The 23,005-nt window shown below is 45.9% G+C and overlaps 1 protein-coding gene across 1 annotated transcript in view; it reads right to left on the bottom strand.

The window, feature by feature from the left end:
- Positions 1-21,371, bottom strand: part of Fmn2 (formin 2) — a 389,007-nt gene extending 367,636 nt beyond the window's left edge. Inside the window, exon 1 of the mRNA XM_045142437.1 lies at positions 19,812-21,371. Coding sequence (XP_044998372.1) covers positions 19,812-21,342 — 1,531 coding nt within the window. The 5' untranslated portion in view covers positions 21,343-21,371. The remainder of the gene's footprint in view (positions 1-19,811) is intronic.
- Positions 21,372-23,005: the final 1,634 nt, after the last annotated feature.

Here is a 23,005-nt window from a genome sequence, read left to right as displayed (position 1 = left end):
TTAGTGGTTAAGTGCTTTCCTGTGAAGCCTAAGGACCCTGTAATGATTCCTTGCATGATTCCCTGTAAGCGAGATGCACAAGCACATGCATCTGGAGTTCCTTCGCAGTGGCTGGAGGCCCTGGCGCACCCATTCTCTCGCTCCTTCTTTCTCTCTGTCTGTCATTCTCAAATAATAAATAAATAAAAATAAACAAAAAATTTAAAAAGCTTCTACCCAACAAAAGAAACAAGAGTGAAGAGATAGCCACAGAATGGGAGAAAAAATCTTTTCTGGTTATTCATCTAACAAGGGATTAATATCCACAATGCACAAAGAACTTAAAAACATTAAACAGTAAAAGAACAAATAAATGGTCAAATGAACAAATAGATACTTATAATAAGAATGGAAGGAGGGCTGGAGAGATGGTTTAGCAGTTAAGGAGCTTGCCTGCAAAGCCAAAGGACCTCAGTTCAATTCCCAAGAAACCATGTTAGCCAGATGCATAAGGTGGCACATGTGTCTGGAGCTCATTTGCAGTGGCTAGAGGCCCTCATGCACCCATTCTCCCTCTCTGTCTTCTCAAATAAACTAAAAAAAAGAAAAAGAAAAAAAATTGGGGCTGGGGAGATGGCTTAGCGGTTAAGCGCTTGCCTGTGAAGCCTAAGGAGCTTGGTTCAAGGCTCGAATCCCCAGGACCCAAGTTAGCCAGATGCACAGGGGGCGCACACATCTGGAGTTCATTTGCAGTGGCTGGAAGTTCTGGCACGCCCATTCTCTCTCTTTCTCTCTCTGGCTATTGCTCTCAAATAAATAAAAATTTAAAAAATTATTAGGAACCAGGCATTGTGGTGCAGGCCTTTAAGCCCAGCACTTGGGTGGCAGAGGTAGGAGGATCATTGGGAGTTTAGGGCCACCCTGAGACTACATAGTGAAATCCAAGTCTTCCTGGGCTAGAGGGAGACCCTACCTTGGAAAACAACAAAACAAACAAACAAAAAGAAAGAATGGTAGGAGACCAGGGATTAAGGGGAGGGGACAGGATATTTGGGGGCGGTGAATATGATCAAAGTCCATTTGTGCCAACAAATAAATAAGTTCAATATCTGTAGTCATAAGAGAAATGCAAAGAAAACTATATTGAGACAAATTCTGGTGAGGATGGGAGAAGGGGAAGAAAGCTTTTACAGTGTTAGAGAAGACATAAAATAAAATGAACTATGCAAATCATTTTGGTGGTTTCTCAAAAGGCTAGAAATAGAATTGTCCTATGATCCTGTTATACCATTCCTCGAAATATTTCTAAAGAAGCAGTGTCATCAGATACTGGAGATTACCTGCACACCCCCACACACAGCACCGCTGTTCACAATAACCAAGTTGCAGGGTCAGTCTGGGTCTCTTTAATAGATGAATAGGTTAAAAGCAGGTGTCACACAGAGAACCACGAAACCTGAAATCAGCCAGGCATGGTGGTGTATGCCTTTAATCCCAGCACTCAGAAGGTAGAGGTTGGAGGATGGCCATGAGTTCAACACCACCCTGAGACTACATAGAAAATCCCAGAGGGAGGCCCTACCTCAAAAAAGTCAAATGAATCCCAACACTCAGGAGGTAGGAGGATTGCTGTGAGTTTAAGGCCAGCCTGGGTTACAGAATGAGTTCCAGGTTGGCTGGGACTAAAATTGAGAGAGTCCCTGCCTTAAAAACTCGAACAAACATTCAGCAGAGAATGGGGGGAGGACAGGGGAGGGTCATGGGAGGGGATTATGATCATGGTATATTGTGTATATGTATAGAGTTTAATAAAATATGTAAAAACAAACAAAAGTACTCTTAAATCATGTATCTTCAGGAAAATGATAATAAGCCATCCTCAGAAAGACAAGTAAGGTGTGTTTGACCTCATATGTGGACTCCACAGACCAGGGGAGATGGGAAGTAGAAACGGCACTGTTTGGGAAGAAGAATGGACGGAGACCAGGGAGAGAGGGAGAGGAGCAATCGGGACAACTGAGGGGGTGAATACGCTCAAAGACCATTCTATGTATGTAAGAAGATGTCTCAGTACCACACCAATAAAAAATGAAGTGAGGGAGAAAAAAATAACTTCAATCGAACAAAGTGGCCAGCCCCCTCCCCACAAAAAATACAGTCCCGGGCTCTGCTGTCTGGATGGGGAAGGCAGCCCCAGAAATGTGCTGTGCTGCTGGCAGCCACGCCGATTGCCTGGCTTCCCCTTGCCACCCCTTGCCTCTCTAAGGTTGGTGCCTGAATGCTAGATTCCCCCGCTAGCACTGGTCCAGAGGGATGAAGAGTCCCTGGGCTGTGCTTGCAAGTGGAAACAATGAAAGTCATCAGACTTGGGCCTGACCAGGGCCAAATCTGGCACTCACTGGTCAAACCTAAATCACATGCAGAACACAAGTTGCTTCCAAGGAACTCAGAAACGTCACTTTCAGATTGTTGGTCTCTAACATTGGGAAAGAAGGCCAGAAGGAGTCTTGGTAACAATCTGTGGGATCCTTCTCATTTGAAACAGAATAAAACCTGTAATGCCTAAAAGATTCCCTATGGATAACAAGAAAAAATCATGTGGCCCGAAAGAAAAATGTAAAAAGATATGAATAGGCAATTCATCAAAGGGTAAACACAAATGGCTAAAAACGTGCAAAGATTTTCTCAAAAGCATTAGCCATCTGAAAAGTACTAAAAAGTAAAACAAGGGCTGAGGACATAGCTCAGTTGGTAGAGTGCCTGCCTAATATGCGTGAAGACCTGGGTTCAATCCCTAGCACGGCATAAGTAGGGTGTGTGGCATTGCACATGCCTATGATCCTAGAACCATGGAGGTGGAATCAGGGAGGTCAGAACCTCAAGGTCATCCTTGGATACCTAGTATGATGAGGTCAGACTGCTCTACATAAGACCCTGCCTCAAAAAAAAAAAAAAAAAAACATTTATACACATACATACACGCATATATTTTTTTCCCTTATTGCACAAATGGAAATTAAGCAGTCTTCTGTGCTAATGGAGCATAAACTGGGACACATTCTGGAAACTAACCTGACATACCTAGAGAAATAAATATACTTTGATTGCAAATCGGTCTTGCTGGTTACTAGATAAGGCAGTGAAGAGCTCACACAGGACACTGTTTGGGAACGTTCACCAGTGTTTTCTTTCTTTTTTGATTTTTCAAGGTAGGGTCTTACTCTAGCTCAGGCTGACCTGGAATTCACTATGTAGTCTCAGGGTGGACTCGAACTCGAGGTGATCTCCTACTCGGCCTCCGGAGTGCTGGGATTAAAGGTGTGCGCCACCATGCCGGGCTTCACCAGTGTTTTCTGCAGTGACCAGAGAAGTGAGGAATCTAGGTGTTCATCACAGTAGATGTTGAAGCAGATTTAGGGGATCCCTCAGAGCTTCCACACCTCACAACTCTAGGAAACACTAAGCACATATGATAAAAGGCAAACAAGAGCAGAGCGCCCCCTGGTGTTGAAACACCCAGCTGAACCTTCACCCTTTGGAAGGCTGCCTAGCAGTAGTCATGAGCAGTAGATTGAGCAAAATGCTTCAGGATTGTAGATTTTTGTCCCCCAAAGTCACTTAACCAAAAGCACACACAATTACTATGTATTTCACAAAAATTCATAAATTCCAAGGACACCAAACAGATTAAAAGGAATGCTTTATGTCCACAAGGGGATCTCAGGATGAGGAATGAGAATGGAGGGAATACAACAAGGACAAACTGAAGAATTTTGTCTGGATTAAATGATGGAAAAGTGTCATGAAATGAGAAATGTGATCAAATGGATTTATCTTTTTTTTTTTTTAACATTTTTGTTTATTTGCAAGGACAGAGAGAGGAGAACCTCTTGCCACTGCATACAAACTCTTGATGCATGTGCGACATTGTGCATGTGGCTTTACATGGGTGTTGGGGAATTGAACCTGGGCTGCCAGCTTTGCAAGTGCTTTTAACCACTGAGCCATCTCTCCAGCCTAGGTTTACCTTGTATCTTTTTAAATTATTTATTTACTAGAGACAGAGAGAGGAAGGGAGGGAGAGAGAGAGAGACAGAGAGAAAATGGGCACGCCAGGGCCTCTACCCACTGCAAATGAATTTCGGAAGCATGCACCACCATGTGCATCTGGTTTACCTGGGACCTGGAGAATTGAATCTTGGACCTTGTGCTTTGCAGGCAAGCGTTTTAACCATTAAGTCATCTCTCCAGCTCCCTTGTATCTTTTTTTTTTTTTTCTGGTAAGGTCTTGCTCTAGCTCAGGCTGACTTGGAATTCATTATGTAGTCCCAGGCTGGCCTCAACTCAGAATGATTCTCCTACCTCTGCCTCCTGAGTGCTGGGATTAAAGGCATGAACCACCACACCTGGCTTAAAAATATTTTTATTGGGCTGGGGAGATGGCTTAGAGGTAAAGCGCTTGCCTGTGAAGCCAAAGGACCCAGGTTCAATTCCCCAGGCCCCACGTAAGCCAGATGCACAAGGGGGCATACGCGTTTGGAATCCGTTTGCAGTGGCTAGAGGCCCTGGCACACCCATTCTCTCTCTCTCTCTCTCTCTGCACCTTCTCTCTCTGTCTGTCACTCTCAAATAAATAAAAAACAAATTTAAAAATATTTTTATTAATTTGAGAGACAGAGACAAAGAGAAAGAGACAGACAGAAAGGAAGTCAGCATGGGCATACCAGCATCTCCTGCCACTGCAAAGGATGCATGCACCACCTTGTGTATCTGGCTTTACATGGATATTGAAGAATCAAACCTGGTCCATCAGGCTTTGCAAGCAAGTGCTTGTAACCACTGAGCCCTCTCTCCACCCACATTTACCCTTGAAAACAGTGTCAATTATACCTAGACCTAATAAAGGGATATTTCAATAATGCTAGAGCTAGAAGCTCTATCTCCAGAAAACATGCAGATGAGTGATCAAAGAGGACCCCGGACATTCTCCTCTGGCCTGTACATGGATGTGCTGGGGGTGCACACATCAGCACACAAACTCATGTATGCACTGTACAAACATACCACATCATGCCTACTACACACATATGCCAAGAAGGGTGAGAGACCCAACTGAGTAGTACATTTTTAAATATAAACTTTAAAACATGATATAGGCTTTATTTTCTCAAGTACGAATTTCATCTCTCCTGAACAATAAAGGGATTATTTTTAGCCCATCGCAGCTGCAGCATAACCAGTAATAAGGCTTCCAGTGGGACCATGGTATACTGAAGCCAGAATGGGCTTCCAAGGAATTGCAGGAATGTTCCTAGCCTGTCCACACTTGGTACAGGAGGAAGACATCAGTTTCCCTTCCTCACTCATGCGGCTGGAGTCAAAGGGAAGTCTCCAGCACTATTGCCTCTTACAGTATCCAGTAAATGTGACTTAATCTCCTAACATTAATGTTACACCTACTGTTGCAGTCAGGTTTGCATTGCTGGTAGAAATCACCCAACCAAGAGCAGCTTGTGGGGAAAAAAAAAGAGGTTTATTTTGACTTATAGGCTTGAGGGGAAGCTCCACGATGGCAGTGGAAAAAGATGGCGTGAGCAGAGGGTGGACATCACCCCCTGGCCAACATAATGTAGACAACAGGAACAGGAGGGTGTGCCAAACACTGGCATGGGGAAATTGGCTATAACACCCGTAAGTCTGCCCCCAACAATACAGTCCCTCCAGGAGGCATTCCCAAATCTCTGTCAGCTGGGAATCTAGCAGCCAGAACACCTAAGTTTATGGGGGACACCAAAATCAAACCACCATATTTCACCCCTGGCCTCCATAGCCATCCATGATGTAAAATGTAATGCATTCAGTCTAACTTTAAAAGTCCCCATAGTTTTTATCAATTACAATGATGTTTATACATCCCCATAGTTCAAGATCTTTTAACTGAGCCACAATACCAAAAAATCACCCAAAACCCATAATGACACAGAATAAACCTTCACACTGCAAAAGATGGCATTGGGCATAGCAAAGAAACACTCAAGCAATATATGATTTAAATAGAACAAACATCAAACTCTGTAACTTCAAGTCAAACAACTCTAGCCAGTGACAAATCTCCAAGTCCAATAATTCCAACCAGCAACAAGTCTCTGGGGTTCCAATTCCACCCCTCCAGCTAGGCTACTCACAGTCCTATAAAACTTTAACAGGGCTGGCAGCTTTACTTAGCAGCCATCTCGTGGTCCCAGCATCTCCACTGGGTCTCCATTGCAATCCAGGGTTCATCTTCATGACCCCATGAGGTCTCTCCATGTGAGCATCCAGCAAACCTCCTTCACACTGTCCATGGCCATTTCCAAAACAAACAAAAGACCACATTGCAAACTCAATGATCCTCTCTTTCCTGCATTTCTTATACTCCACAATACCAGGTAGGGTGCCAATTTGTTAATTGGGGGGGGGGGGCTAAAGCAGACCTTGCAGAACAGGACACTCCTTGAGCACTCAGGCCCCTTCAAAAGAGTCTACATTCTTCCTGTTTCCCCAGTGCTGGTCAGCTAGCCCAACCTCAAAGGTTGTAATCTCTCAATTGCAGCAGCTGAACAGGCATCAGTTTACCCAAAGATTTTTTCTTTCTGTGCCATGTCCCTCTGCTCACACCAGTTCATTTCCATGCAAAGCAACCCTGCACAACTTCTCAGGACACGGGCATAAGAGCAAACTTCTCACACAAGCTGCTAGCCCAGTCCAAGCAAAGCTCTTTTTCACCCTCATAAGCCAAACCTCACAGTCCATAGCTCTGAACTACATTCAGGTCTTGCAGCTCTGACCAGAATAGTCAATCAAGCTGTACTTACAGCACTGCAAGGCATCTCTTAGGCCAAGGTTTCACATCCTTCCACATTCCTCTTGAAAAATCAGCTCCAAAAGGCCAAAGCCACACAGTCAGGGGTCTAGCAGCAATCCCACTCCTTGGTACCACTTTACTGTTGCAGTCAGGTTCACATTGCTGGTAGAAATCACCCAACCAAAAGCAGCTTGTGGGAAAAAGAGGTTTATTTTGGCTTACAGGCTCAAGGGGAAGCTCCACGATGGCAGGGGAAAATGATGGCATGAGCAGAGGGTAGACATCACTCCCTGACCAACATAAAGTGGACAACAGCAACAGGAGAGTGTGGGGAAACTGGCTATAACACCCATAAGCCCGCCCCAACAATACACTGCCTCAGGAGGCGTTAATTCCCTAATCTCCATCAGCTGGGAACCTAGCAGCCAGAACACCTGAGTTTATGGGGGACACTAGCATCAAACCACCACACCTACCTTACATTTCTACCATGTCAAATTGATTAGTAATTGCATTGTATATATACTAAATATTTTTAAAGCCTCAAGGAAGTTTTGTCACAGTTGGTAAAATTATGCCGATATTAAGTCATAATTTGTTTCTTCCTACTACTCCCTGAATGCTAAATGCCGTTACTACTTCAATATAAAAGTGAGCATGACAGAGAAATGAAAAAAAAAAGTTCCCTATTTTTCCTTTTTGGTGTTTTTATTTTTGTTTGTTTGTTTTGTTTTGTTTTGAGGTAAAGTCTCACTCCAGCTCAGGTTGACCAGAAATTCACTATGTAGTCTCAGGTTGGCCTCGAGCTCACAGTGGTCCTCCTACCTCTGCCTCTCAAGTGCTGGGATTACTGGTGTTCAGCAACACGTAGGGCTACCTCTTCTTTCATTCTCAAAGTTATATTTGAAGCTAGGGAAGGCAGAGTTAGGAGGACCACTGTGAGTTCGAGGTCAGCCTGAGACTACATAGTGAATTCCAGGTCAGCGTGACCTGGAACGAGACCCTACCTTGAAAAACCATTGGTTTGAGGATAAAGTTATAGCTTAGTGGTAGAATGCCTGCTTAGCATATGTAAGGCTGTTGAGTGAAACTTTTTCCCTGGGGAGATGCAAATGTATTATCTCTTCACCCAGATAGAGCATGGATGACAGACCAAAGCACAGTGGTACCCAAGTCCAATTTTGGTGAACGAATGAAGTTACTGGGGTCATTCATAAAGCAGTTATTCCTACAGGTGAGGGGTTACTTACAGGAACACGGGTCACTCAAAAGCAGTTGCATCACCCAAAAGCTCACCCCAGCATAGGTGACCCGTCCTGGAAGCTGCAGCCTGGAGCTTGCTGAAGGACTTGTGGGCAGCTGATCAGAGAGCGCTCTGTCCTGCCTCCGACCCCCAGGTGCCCACTTAGTAAGGGGTCATATGACCTGGTAAACTGCAGCCTCCCAGATGCATTTGCCTCCTAAGCCTCTCTCCTCCAGGGAAGAAGGAAGTTGTTATACAATAAAGGCCCTGGCTTTGATTCTCACTACCTTTTCAAAACACACACACACACACACACACACACACGTACTCACATAATTGGAAGTTCAGAATTCTGGTAATCTCATTTCTTTCCCAAACCGAAGTCCAGAAGTAAGTGCCGTTCTCTGCCATAATCTCCTCCCATAACCATTTCACCTTCACTTCAATGGAAAGAATTGATTTTGATTGTGCCAAGAGGCTGGCATTTCTCAAGTTTAGATTCAAGTACTAACAGGAAGAAACTGTGAGCTTCGGAAAGATACAACTGCAAGGCAGAGGCACAGCACTGAGACAATAAAATATATGTACGTAGAACAGGAAATACGTTACTGCTCATGGGACAGACAGTAGATATGTTACTGCTCATAGAAGAAGACATGCCACTGCTCTTAAGAACAGTAGATCTGCTCTGCGCATACAACAGTAGACATGTTAGTGCTCATGGGAACAGCAGATCGATAGCGCTGAGGTCAAGTTCGTGTTGCTGGGACAACTGCTCGACCAGAAGCAGCATATAGAAGGAAAGGGTTTATTTCAGGCTCACAGATCCAGGGAAGCACCACAGACCAATAAAGATCCATATAGATCCAAGCAGGAAGACATCTAACAGCCAGAGCTCTGAACTGTTCTCCACACACCTTAGGGCTGGACTCCAAGATCTTGTCGGATTGACACGCCCCCTGGAGCAGGGATCGGCCTGCTAGGGGTTCAAGGTACAAGTTCAAGTTTAATAAACACCTGAGTCTATGTGGCCATACACCCAACTACCACATTCATGCTACCATAGTTAGTTTGTCTGAAGCGGTGAGCTCAGCAAGAGAATCATGGGAGACAAAGGCTGGGCAGTCAGACCGTTGTGGCCAGATGTGTGCTGGGCCAGAACTCAAAAGGTTGCCCAGGCTGGTCTGGAATTTTCTTGGATTTTCCCACCTAAGTTTCTCACCTGCCAGGATTCAAAGTACAGGCAACCATACTGGGTTCCCATCATTCTTCTAATAAGCAGAACACTCCCCTAATCCCATATTATCTCCTCCACCTCCCAACAGTGACAGTGAGGTCTCACTCTAGCCCAGGCTGAACTTTAACTCACTCTATAGCTCCAGACTGAACTTGAACTCACAGCAATCCTCCTACGTCAGCCTCCTGAATGCTGGGATAGAGGTGTGTGCCACCACACACCCCTTCCTAATCTTACAACCACATCATCATCATATGCTTTGTCAAAACCGCCAGAAAAATACAATCTCAGTCAAGTGACAAAAATGCTTCCAATCATAGAAAATGAGAAAGGTAGGAAGGGGGGGGGAGGAAGAAAAGTAAAATGAATAAAAATAAACTGCTTGTTAATGTAATGACTATGAATATTTTCAGTAAGTATACAGCCGACTTATTTTCTGCCAAAATTTTATGCGCAATTTCAGTCTTATTTAGCTCTCTTTTAACACATCTACATTCTGACCTCTCTCTCTCTCTCTTTTTTGATGTAGTCTCAGGGTGGCCTTGAACTCATGGTGAGCCTCCTATCTCTGCTTCCCAAGTGCCGGAATTAAAGGCGTGCACCACCACGCCCCACCACTACTAAGAAAGCAAGTCAGGTGAAGCACGGCATCTGCACCAGGTAAGCATCTATCAGGCCCCCACCCGGCCAAGCTGCACAGGCTTTATTTACGAGATTTCACTAACTCTTCACGTCTTAGCAGTGGGCACACATCGTTCCCCCACTTCCATACATACGAGAAAAAGCAGCGTCATTTAGCTAAACAGAAAAAAAAAAAAAAAGATTAAAAAAAAACACAGAATAACAGTGGGTAGAAAAACCGCTCCCATCATCCAACATCTTTTTAAGAACGTTTCAAAAATAGGATCGGAAGGAGAAGCGGTAAAAAGCACCTGTTCCGTTTCGGCATGCTTGGCTCAGGCCCAAAGGCTTAAGTGCCCGAGAACCAGGCCAGTCCTTAGCTCTAAGGCAGTCATTAAGCCCATCGCTGAAACTAGTGGGGCACTTGACCAAGAGCCAAGGCACAGTACACACACACACACACACACACACACACACACACACACACACGCAAGAAAGGATTTTTCAGAGCAAACAAAAATGACTTAACAATGCTCTCAGTCACAGGTTATGCTGTCAAACATTTTCTGTTATTTGGAACCCAGCAGGGCAGAATTTAGAGATAAAGACAGCATCTGAATACCCTGGTCCTTGTATAGTTTACATGTAAGTATCAAAGACATCCCCTTTAATTATTTTATACATTAGGTGCTATTGCTGGAAATAAGATGATTTGGGCCTTAATTAATTTTTTGTTTGTTTGCTTATTGAGGTAGAGTCTCACTCTAGCCCAGACTGACCTGGAATTCACTATGTAGTCTCAGGATGCCCTCAAACTCATGGCAATCTGCATGCTGGGAGTAAAGGCGTATGCCACTATGCCCAGCTCTCAGGCCTTAATTGTGTGTTTATTTATTTACAAGAAGAGAGGGAAGGAGAGAGTGCCAGTGCATCTACCCCCTGCAAACAAACTCCAGATGCATGTGCCACTTTGTGCATCTGTCTAGGTAAGTACTGGGGAGTTGAACCCTGAACCATCAGGCTTTGCAAGCAAGTGCCTTTAGCCACTGAGCCATTTCCCCAGCCTGGTTCAGGCCTTAAAAATGTTCAGTATAATGACTTAAAAATCCATATGAGAAAATGTATACTCCTATAGAGGGTCCTTCTTTCTACTGACACAATAACCAAGGGAACCTTACAGAGGCCAATCTGAGCTGACAGAAGTCAAGTTCTAAGGCCCAAACCGTTTATCAATTATCCTCAAAGCTCAAGGCTTTCTTCTAGACAGGTTAACAAGTGTGTGTGTGTGTGTGTGTGTGTGTGTGTGTGTGTGTGTGTGTATACATACCCTGGATGAGCAGCCTACCAGGTTACTGCCCTTGGGCAAGTTAGTTCAGTTGTGTGACCTTTGGTTTGTTGGAAAAGTAAAAAGCAACCATAGATCAAAAATACTGTAAGGATAGCGGTAATTGCATAATACACTGAGCTTGGCATTGAGAGGAAGGGTGACAATGTAGCTAATGTCATAATTCTAGGCTTTACAGGCCAGTAACAAATTAGTCAGAAAAGTCAAATTATATGGAGTTGAAGAGAAACTAAAAATAGCCCCAAGAATCAACTGCAGAGAAGAAGGAAAGAAACTAAAGACAGAACCACAAACTTCAGCAGACTGAGGCCACTGCCCCCACATTTAAACAGCACTTAAGGGCAGCCCCAACGATGTGCCCAAAGATGCCAGTGGGCTTTTTAAGGCACATTAAACTTTGATTCATGTATTTTAAAATTTTTTTTAAAAGACAGACAGATTAAGCACATAACTGACTGGAAGGATTCCTGTCAGAGATGATTTAGCATCACAACTTATCATATGAGATGTCTAGACTTTTAACCAGCCTCAGCACATTACCAGGTTGAAAATGTGGCCCACTTACATACCACTGCTTAGCATATAAGAGGCCCTGGATTTGATCTATAAGACCTCTTTTTTTTTTTTTTTTTTGAGCAGGGTCTTACTCCAGAGTAGACTGACATGAACCTCGCAGAGATCATCCTACCCAGCCTGCAAATTCTGGGATTAAAACTGTGCAGCGGGCTGGAGAGATGACTTAGTGGTTCAGCGCTTGCCTCTGAAGCCTAAGGACCCTGTTTCGAGGCTCAATTCCCCAGGACCCATGTAAGCCAGATGCACAAGGTGGTGCATGCATCTGTAGTTCATTTGCAGTGGCTGGCGGCCCTGGCACGCCCATTCTCTCACTCTCACACACACTCTCTCTCTGCCTCTTTCTCTCTCTCTCTCTCTCTGCCTCTTTCTGTCACTCTCAAATAAATAAATAAAAATAAACAACAAAAAAACTGTGCACCATCACGGCTGACTGTAAGGATTAAAGGCATGTACCATGATGCCCGGCTGTAAGACCTTTTTAAATTCTGTGTGGCCACAGCAGAGTCTCTGGAAGTCAAGCACCTCATAGAGGTGATGAAAAGCACACTGAGGGAATATAATGTGAAAGGAGAACTGGAAAAGCATGTTAGTCACTTTTCTCATTGCTGTGGCCAAAATACCTGTCAGAAACAGGTTAAAAAAGGAAAGGTTTACTTTAGCTCATGCTCTCAGAGGGTTTAGTTGCTTGGCCCCACATGCCTAGGAGGAACATCATGATGGAGGGAGAGGTTCAGAGGTTCTCATTTCAAGATGGACAAGAAGCATACAGGGTTGGGCCTGTTTTAAGATGAAAAAGGAACATCTCCATTTTTTCCCGCAAAATATTGAAAACGATGTGTCCTTACAACATTATGGAAATACACTTCTTCCTCCTTAGTTATCCTATAAGGGAAATGAGGCTCAGACAAGTGAACTAACTTAAACAATCCAGTAAGCTGCCTATCTAAATTATGTCCTTAAAAACAAATCACCTTTGGGCTGGAGGGATGGCTTAGCATTTAAGGTGTTTGCCTGCAAAACCAAAGGACCCAGGTTTGATTCCCCAGGACCCAGGTTAGTCAGATGCACAAAGTGGCACATACATCTGGAGTTCCTCTGCAGTGGCTGAAGGCCCTAGCATGCCCATTCTCTCCTCTGTCTCTCTCTCTCTCAATCTCTCGTTCTCTCCATGAAATAAATTCAAATAAATAAATAAAAATAAAATATTAAAAAAATAACTAATCACCTTTAATCCTAGAACTCAAGAGGCGAGAGGTAGGAGGATCACTGTGAGCTTGAGGCCAGCTTGGAACTACAGAGTAAGTTCTAGGTCACCCTGGACTAGGGTGAAACCCTATCTTGAAAAAAAAATTTGGAAAAGAAAAAGAAAAAGAAAAAAATCAAAGTTATTAGGGGCTAGGAAGATGGATCAGCAGTTAAAGGTGCAGTCAGAGTTCAATTTCCAAGCTACCCTTATAAGGCCAGAAAACAAGAAGTGGCACAAGCATCTGACCTTCATTTATAGTGGCCTTGAACTTTATAATTTAACTTGTGACTCAATTTAGTTTTTCTAAAGATTTCTTTTTTCTCTCAATTTTTATTAACATTTTCCATGATTATAAAAAGTATCCCATGGTAATATCCTCCCTCTCCCTGCCCCCACTTTCCCCTTTGAAATTCCATTCTCCATCATATCCCTCCCCACAAAGGTTTCTTGTTTCAAAAAGTTAACTAGATTTTTTTTTTTTTTTTCGAGGTAGGGTCTCACTCTAGCCCAGGCTGACCTGGAATTCACTATGTAATCTCAGCGTGGCCACCAACTCATGGCAATCCTCCTACTTCTGCCTCCCAAGTGCTGGGATTAAAGGTGTACACCACCAGGCCAGGCAAACAAACAAAAATAATAATAATAATATTGTGATGCCCTAAGACACTCTAAGTTTCTTTTGCAGGGTGGGAAAGGATTATGGATAAGATGTCAGGTAGCCCAGGCAAACTCAAACTCACTATACAACTGATGACTGTGAACTTTTCTATTTTAGGATTTTTTTTTTTATATTGTTTTGTTTTAGTTTTTCAAGGTAAGGTCTTGCTCTAGCCCAGGCTGAACTGGAAATCACTATGTGGTTGTAGGGTGGCCTTGAATTCACAGCGATCCTCCTACCTCTGCCTCCCAAGTGCTGGGATTAAAGGCATGTGCCACCATTCCAGGTGACTTTGAATTTATCTGCCTGCCTCCGCCACCCAAGTGTGTACCACCACACCTAATTTTATGCACTGCTGGGAATCAAGCCCAGGCTTTGTACATGCTAGGCAAGAACTCTATCTTCTGAATTACATCCCCACCCAACATTATAAGTTTCTTCATAAACAAAATCAAGTCACCCCAATTAAAAAATGGGCTATGGAACTAAATAGAGTTCTCAAAATAATTAATACAGATGGCATATAAACATCTGAAAAAATGTTCTACATCCTTAGCCATCAGGGAAATGCAGATTAAAATTACATTCAGGGGGCTGGAGAGATGGCTTAGTGGTTAAGCGCTTGCCTGTGAAACCTAAGGACCCTGGTTCAGGGCTTGATTCCCCAGGACCCACGTAAGCCAGATGCACAAGATGGTACATGCATCTGGAGTTTGTTTGCAGAGGCTCAAGGCCCTGGTGCATGCCCCCCCCCCCTCTTTCTGTCTGTCACTCTCAAATAAATAAATAAAAATAAGCAAAAAGAAAAAGATAAAATTACATTGAGATTCCATCTCACTCATGTCAGAATGGCTACCATCATGAAAACAAATGATCATAAATGCTAGTGAGGACACAGAAAAAAAAGGAATCCTTCTACACTGCTGGCGGGAATGCAATCTGGTTCAGCCATTGTGGAAATCAGTGTGGAGGTTCCTGAGACAGCTCAAAAGAGATTTACAATATGACTCAGCTATACCACTCCTAGGCAGATATCCTAAGGACTCATCTCACTACCTTAGAAATACTTGTTCAACCATGTTTACTGCTGCTTTATTCACAATAGCTGGGAAATGGAACCAGCCTAGATGTCCCTCAACTGATGAGTGGATAATGAAGATGTGACACATTTTTACAATGGAGTTCTACTCAGTGGTAAAGAAAAATAACATTAGGAAATTTTCAAGAAAATGGATGGATCTGGAAAGGATTATATTTAGTGAGGTAACCCAGGTCTGGAAACCCAAACGTCACATGTTCTTTCTCATATGTGGATCCTAACTACAAATAATTGATTGGACTTCTATGTGAGTAGGAATAAAACTCAGTAGCAGAGGCCAGTCAGCTAGAAAGATGATATAAAGAGAATAGAAAGGGAAGGAGGGGGGACCTAATAGGATGGTATTATATATATGTAAGTAGAAGAACAGATTAATGGGGGTGAAAAGGCCTAAGTGAGGTCATGGGAAAAGACTGAATAAAGGAAAGGTGGAGGGTGGGCTAATCAAAATCTAAGAGGATCTGGGCGTGGTGGCACACATCTTTAATCCCAGCACTCAGAGGCAGAGGTAGGAGGACTGCCGTGAATTCGAGGCCACCCTGAGACTCCATAGTGAATTCCAGGTCAGCCTGGGCTAGACTGAGATTCTACCTCAAAACAACAACAACAACAAATCTAAGAGAATATAAATAAGTCATATTTTCTCTCCCTCCCTCCCTCTCTCTCTCCCCCCCCTCTTTCTCTCTCTCTCTCTTTCTCTCTGTGTCTGATGCTTTCAAATAAATAAATAAAAGGAACCAAAAAAAATTTTTTAATGGGCTGGAGAGATGGCTTAGCAGTGAAGCGATTGCCTGTGAAGCCTAAGGACTCCAGTTCAGTTCCAGGCTCAATTCCCCAGGACCCACATTAGCCAGATGCACAAGGGGGGGCACGCATCTGGAGTTCGTTTGCAGCGGCTAGAGGGGCTGGCATACCCAATCTCTCCATCTCTCTCTCTCTTTGTGTCAGCATCTTTCTCTCTGTCACTCCCAAATAAATAACAAAAAAATTTAAACAAGTCATACGGAAACCTACTTTTTTGGACAATGGAATACCCAGAAGCCATAGATTGTTACTAGAAAATTTTCGGTGCCAGGGATGGGATGCCTTCCAGTGAGTTGTTGACCAGGGAGGTCACTGATGCCCCCAAAACATTACAGGCCATTGCTCAGGCTCTTGGTTTCCCAACAGGAATAGATGGTAAGACCCCATTGCTGAAGACTCTACATACTTGGGCTGCAAGTTCACTGAGAAATCCTGCTAGAGCTGAGCTGAAAACCTCTTCCATGTAGACCAGCTGACAGAAAGCTGGAAGAAGCCATTCTGCCTGCAGTTCAATGGGAGAAAGAGAAATCACCAGTGGACATACTCAACAGTAGACCTTACATGCCTTAAATTTGGCCAGCCAGACCAAATGAGCCAATGTGTACAATATTGACATCTCTGTTATGGGGGAAACCAACTGCTCTCTAATTTGACTGGAGGCCCACTCCATGGGAGAGAATATGAGCCCTAGGGGTGTAACAGCTGCTGCTGTCTGGCTAAATGTATATACTATGCTCACCAAACTACCCAGTAAGCACTTCTCTTAATGTTCATACCCATATATTAATGCTACTCTCACTTTTGATTAGAGAACCTTCTCTTTTCAGATGCCAGTGACCTTGGGATGACTCAGAAGGCATCATGGTGCTGAGAAGAAGTGACAGAGGAGTGCTCAGCACTGCAATATTTCTATCACACCTTCCAAGGCTCAGGGTCCATTGCAGAAGAGGTGGCGGAAAGAATGTAAGAGCCAAAGGAAGAATAGGACTCCTTACAACGTGCTCTTCCAGACACAAAGTGGCCTGGATATCCATGACCTCACAGTGTCTGACACTACTTACACAAGACCATCATAATAGGAGGAAAAGATCATGACATCAAAATGAAAGAGAGACTAATTGAGATGGGGAGGGGATATGATGGAGAATAGAGTTTCAAAGGGAAAGAACAGGGAGGGAGGGAATTACCATGGGTTATGATACACAATTATGAAAGTTGTCAATAAGAAAAAATTAAAATAAATAAAATCAAGTAGTGTTTGGGGCAACCTCATGTTTTTATATCCCCACCCAAGGAATACACCGGGGATAGAAATCTTTCACCTGAATTCTCTAACTAAAGTTTACAGTACAGTAAAAAGAGAGAAACATCTGTTTCTTCCTACAGGCCTGATAAGGCTCATTCTACAGCATAAAAATCAAAGACATTATAAAGCCAATCCTTACAATGATCGTGCCTGCTTCAGAAGCAGCTGGCGATGACCTGATCCAAATTTTCTGCACAATCAAGGCCATAAAACCTCTTCCCTAAGAAACTCACTGGCAATCACTGAGATATTCACAACAGCAAAAGATGAGGAGAAAGTGGTGGCAAATGACAGGAAAGGAGCCAGCAACCCAGAAATGGGGTCCTGAAGACCTTCTTCCACCAGAAGAAAGATTTCATCAGTGCCACCTTGAAAAAACTCTAGTTTCCTATGGCTCAACATCACCGTTCAGCCAAAGGAAGGCCATATATATTGAGCCAATTCAAAGGTATCGTGTTACTGTTAAAGGAAGACAAAAGCTCTTTCATCAGTGAAAGCGTTAGGTCCTGTAACTTTTTCTCAAAATTATCTACACATTGTCTTCCAGTGCTGAACATCCAAACACTGGTGATATGCCAGGACCCAAAAAAGTGAGTCAGTGGGTATATCTTCTCCCTCCACCTTTGCCTCGGAATGAGCCAAGTTCTTTCCTATCCACATCCCCACCAACCACAAGGTTCCATTAAGCTATTCGCTTTTTTTGTTGTTGTTGGAGCAGCACTGAATGAGTCGGACAAATATTTGAAAGCTGCTACACAAAAATCTACCTGCTGGCCTGGCCCAGCTACGTCCCACCGTCAAGGGAAGCGGTGATCTGCATAAGGAATGAGGAGCTGCGCCTTTAACGCCAGTAAGAAAAGTGTGAAGAAGACACCAGCAAAAAGGGTGCTTCCAAAACAGCTCCTTCAAGAGCTTCCAATTTCAAACTGGAAAATACTAGCAAATTAAAATGATATGCAAGTCCAAAGAACACATTTTTGGTGTTTTTTTTTTTTTTTTTCCTTTTATTGAAGCAGGGTCTCACTCTAGTCCACCTGGAACTCACTTTGGGGCTCAGGCTGGCCTAAAGTTGGGACTGTCCTCCTACTTCAGCCTGCTGAGAGCTGGGATTAAGGAGTGCACCACCACATATAGACCAAGAACACAGCTTTCTTTCTTTTTTTTTTTTTTTTTATTTTGTTTTGTTTTTTCAAGGTAGGGCCTCACTCTAACCCAGACTGACCTGGAATTCACTATGTAGTCTCAGGGTGCCTCAAACTCTTGGTGAACTTCCTACCTCTGCCTCTGGAGTGCTGGAATTAAAGTCATGCACTACCACACCCAGCCAAGAACACTTTATTTTTATTTACTTATTATTATTTATTTTGCTTTTGTTTTTGTTTTTTCCTCACTCTAGCCCAGACTGACCTGGAATTCACTATGTAGTCTCAGGGTGGACTTGAACTCATGGCAATCCTCCTACCTCTGTCTCCCAAATGCCAGGATTAAAGGAAAGGGTGCACTACCACGCCCGGCAATAATCTTAATGAAGCAGATAGTTCTTATTTTTAGAAAACTGTATAATGGGAAGACATTAAAAGAAGATGGGAATGGTGATGCACACCTTTTATCTCAGCACTCAGGAGGATCGCTACGAGTTTAAGGCCACCTAAGCCTATGTAGTGAGTTCCAGGTCAGCCTATAAAACAAAAACAAAGCAACAACAACAAAACAAAAGACATCAAGGGCTAGAGAGATGGCTTAACAGTTAAGGTGCTTGCCTGCAAAGCCAAAGTACCTTGGTTCGATTCTCCAGGACCCATGTAAGCCAGATGCTCAAGGGGGCACATGCATCTGGAGTTCCTTTGCAGTTGTGGAAGGCCCTGGCACTCCCATTCTCTCTGTCTCTGTCTCTCTCTTCCTCCCTCTTTTCCCCCTCTCAAATAAATAAATAAAAATAAAAATAAATTAAAAAGACAACAAAAGAGGTTTCTCACAATTGCTCACCAACTTTAACAAGGCCCTGGGTCTCATCCTCAGCACTCACTAAACAATATAAAATGAGATAAAGTCCAAAAATGTAACTCAAGAGCTAGGATCATGCATGCCTGGAATCAAAGCATACATGTAAGTAGAATTTGCTTCTCACCTTCTTGCCCTCACCACTTCCAGGTCACAGCCTGTTCTCAGGGGATCATGAAACACAATGAAATGATCACTTCTCAGCTACTCTGGAGGCTGAGGCAGGTTGATCCCAAGTTCAAAGACCGAGCTACTGAGGGAGTTCAAGGCCAACCTGTTCTTTTTAAGTGACACTCTCTAACTAAAAGTATAACAACGGCTAAGGATATAGCTCAGTAGTACAGGATCTGTCTAGCAAGCACAAGGTGCTGTTTTCAGTCCCTAGTATCACAAATAAACTAAATCATCACTAAGGTCCATTATTTATTCATTTTCTATGAGCATGTATCAACTTTGCTTGCATCAGCACACAGGAGTCACTTCACGAAGTACTCATGCCCCAGGTTGCGGTGAGACTGAAAGTACATATTGACAGTCGCATACACATATGTATGCGTGTGTGTGTGTGTGTGTGTGTGTGTGTGTGTGTGTGTGTATTAAAGTGGTCATAGATCACCTTGAGAATGTGCTGGAATAAATGATACCTCAAACGACAAGGTCTGCGAGCTATTTTGTACACCACGTAAGAAAATAGAAAGCCAAGAAGTAGATACAGGCATTCACTGAGGGGAGGAGCCTGGAGGCAAAGGGAGGGCCTGGTCCCCTCGGACCGCGCAGGGGGCGGGGAGGCAGGGGAAAGCCCTGATTGGCAGGCGACCTGCCACCTGCAGGTGCGCGGCAGGGCGCGCTCACCTGTGAATACGTTCTGGAAACCATCCGCCGCAGCCGGGGCCCCAGACGCCTTGGTGGCCAACGCTGGGGACCCGCCGCCGCCGTCCGCGGCCTCCCCGCTCCCCAGCAGGTGCGCGGAGCCTCCGGGCCCCGGCGTGCGGGCGCCCAGCTCCTCCGTCCAGTCCGCCGAGCGGCTGAGCCCCGCCGCCAGGCCGCCCTCCGGCCGCTGCTTCCCCGCCTGGGCTGCGGCCGGGGGCGAAGCAGTTCTAGGGCTCCGGCTCGCGGAGGGCTCGGGTCGCTTCTTGATCCTGGGGCTCTGGTTGGGGGACGCAGACGGGGAGTGATTGGGCGAGCTGAGCTGCCGGGTGGTGGTCTTGATGTAGCAGGGGGTGATGAGCGGGTAAGGCTTGAAGCAGCGGGGGCTGGGCGCCGGGCTGCCGGGCAGGGAGGTGACAGCAGGGACCTCGTGCCCACGCGTCCGCTCCTGGGCTTCCTCCTCCCGCCTCCGCGGAGCATCACCCACCTCCGGGCCCCACTCCTCCCCCGGGGATCCTCGGGTCGCATCCTCAAAAGCATCTTCCTCGACCTCCTCGTCCGTGTCCCCATCGCCTGGCACTCCCGCCGCGCCCTCCCCTGCCCCGGCATCGGGAAACGCGAAGGCTGCGCACGACAGCGAGTCCGTGACCGCAGATGGAGCCTCGGAGGCCAGGCGGCCTGCGGGGGACGGCGGACGCTCGGGGGCCGGGGGCTTGGGGGTGGTCTCGGGCAAGTCGACCCGCGTGGACGGAGCCTGCCCAGTGTCCAGACCAGGGTCCGGGGCCCCGCCGCTCGATCCCAGCAGGAACTGGTCCAGGCCCAGGAAGGCCCCGGGCTGTGGCGAGGTGGCAGCGGGGGGCGCTGCAGGCTCCTCCCCGGAGTCCTGGAGCTGCAGCTTCTGCTGCTGCAGGCGAATCGCCTGCTGGATGTCTGAGAGCAAATCCTCTTGCTCCGTAGCCGAGTGAAAGCTGTAGATGTCCGTGTCCGAGCCGGAGCTGGTCCTTTGTCCATCCTGGGTCCCGGCCGCAGTTTCCAGATCCTCTGCGACGGCCTGGACTCGTACCCCAGCCTCGGCGGGCCTCGGCCCCCCTGCATGGGTCACCTCGAAAGGGTCCGCACACTCCGTATCCGACAGGCCGGTCTCCTCGGCGGACAGGCTGAGGTCCGGAGTCTTGGTGACCACGGAGTGAGCGCTGTCCAGCTCTCCGACCTGCAGGGCCTGCGAGTCCAGCGCGTCCTCGCGGGAGTCGCCGGCCCCTTTCCCCTTGCTCAGGTTCTTGCGGATCCGCAGGTTGGAAAACACCGAGGCTCTGGAATCGGACTTGCTCTTCTTCTTGCCGGACTCGCCGCCCCCGGCCCCGGTCCCCTTGCCGTGGTGCTTGCCCAGCGCCTTCTTGCTCGCGCTCCCCTTCTTTGTGGTTTCCGCATCCCTGGGCCCCGCGGCATCCTCCGCGCCGCCGCCTTCGGGCGGAGCGTCACCTGCGCTCCTCTTGAGCTTCCCATCCTGGTTCCCCATGGTGCAATCCCGCCGCCGCGCCCCCCGGGGGCAACTCAGGCCATGTCGGCCCCCGCCGGGGCCAGGGGAGCGTCCGGGAGCGGTGGGGCAGCCGGGCCGCCGGCCGTGCGGAGACGAGGAGGCCGAGGAGCGCCCAGCTGGCCCGGCTCACATCTGCCGCCGCTTTGCATGCTGCGCGCCGGCTCGGGCGGCCGCCGTCCCCGCGGCTGCGGCTTGCGGCCCCGGCGGGCGCTGGCGGGCGCGAACGTGCTCGGCGCTGCGCTCCCCGCCCGCCAATGGCAGCGCAGGACGCGGCCCCGCGCCGGGCTCCCCGCCCCCCGCCGCCCCCCCGCCGCCCCCCATCCGCTCCTCCCTGAGCCCGGCGGGAAAAAAAAAAAAAAAAAAACGTTTCATCTCGTCTCCCACGCTGAAGAATTTCGCAGGGTGGTTTCGCTGGGTAGTCTACACCGGCCTCGAACTCGTGGACCTCCCTCCTGCCACCACGCACGGAGGCGTTGATCTCCACCTGGAAAATAAAACCCCTGGTCTCCCCTCCCCTCCCTCCAAGAGCGGATGCGGGAAGCTTTGCACGGAACTTCAAAACTCGCGAACCTGCAATGAGGAAAAAAAAAAAAAAAAAAAAAAAAAGATAATTTTACACCGGGGGCGGGAGGGAAGAAACTGAAGCTGAAGTTCGATTTAGAGGCGACATAATATCTCTCTCTCTCTCTCTCTCTCACACACACACACACACACACACACACACGCACAGATCCCCCTGCTACTGCATGTGTCTGGCCCTTCAATAAGTACTTGCTGAATGGATGGATTGTTAAGGTATTTGAACGCGTGGCTTAGGAAAGGTAGTGACCGAGTCGCCTTCTGTTTCACACAGATCTTGCTTCTACAGGACATGACATTAGCTGTCACTTCCAAAGTGGGTTTATGGAATCTTTTTGGACAGAGGAGAGGAGAAGTAGGGGAGGCTGAAAATACTGAGATTAGAGTTGATTAAAATGCTAATCTCCAAATTTCGATGTGCTTACCATATAAATTAAACAGCATTTGTATTTTAAAGGGGTGCATATATTATAACTCCCAGGAGGTCAGACTCATCAATATTCAACATGTCACATTTGTGGCCATATAAAAAGGAAAAAGAAAAGAAATGCCCTTCATACAAGCGCAAGAAATTAGATGAGATGCTACAAAACCTCCACTTTCCCAAATATGCTTGGTCCTGTATCGGGGCTTTCTAATGTTCTGGCTTCAAAATTAGTATAAACACATTTCCGTATCATAAATCTTTCTGTGTAATGAATTATTAAGTTTAATTCTTTATAGTTTTAAAATGTTTTAAAAACAGCATTAGTATTGAAAGAGGCTCCGAGTAGTAAATTAAGATTAAAATGGCATTTTTTTTAATGCAAGTCTTTCATAGAAAAACATGTTGAGCAATTACTAAGTCTTCTCAAACCATGATCTTTAAAATAAACATCGCATCTGGGCAGGTATACAGTTGTCCTTAGGTGGCCCTTTTCAGTAAATAGTTTGAATAAATCAACTTTAATAACTTTGCCAGGGTAATATCCTAGTCTCCAAGGGATTCCTGAGAGCTTGAAAAGCCTTTGTTTCACCTCTTTCACAAGACTGCTCTATTCTTTTTTCTAGAATCCAGGCGCCC

Source organism: Jaculus jaculus, chromosome 1 (genome assembly GCF_020740685.1).
Source record: "Jaculus jaculus isolate mJacJac1 chromosome 1, mJacJac1.mat.Y.cur, whole genome shotgun sequence".
Classification (NCBI taxonomy): Eukaryota; Metazoa; Chordata; class Mammalia; order Rodentia; family Dipodidae; genus Jaculus; species Jaculus jaculus.
The sequence above is the reverse complement of the archived record's forward strand: the minus strand, read 5'-3'. Positions and strand labels throughout refer to the sequence as shown.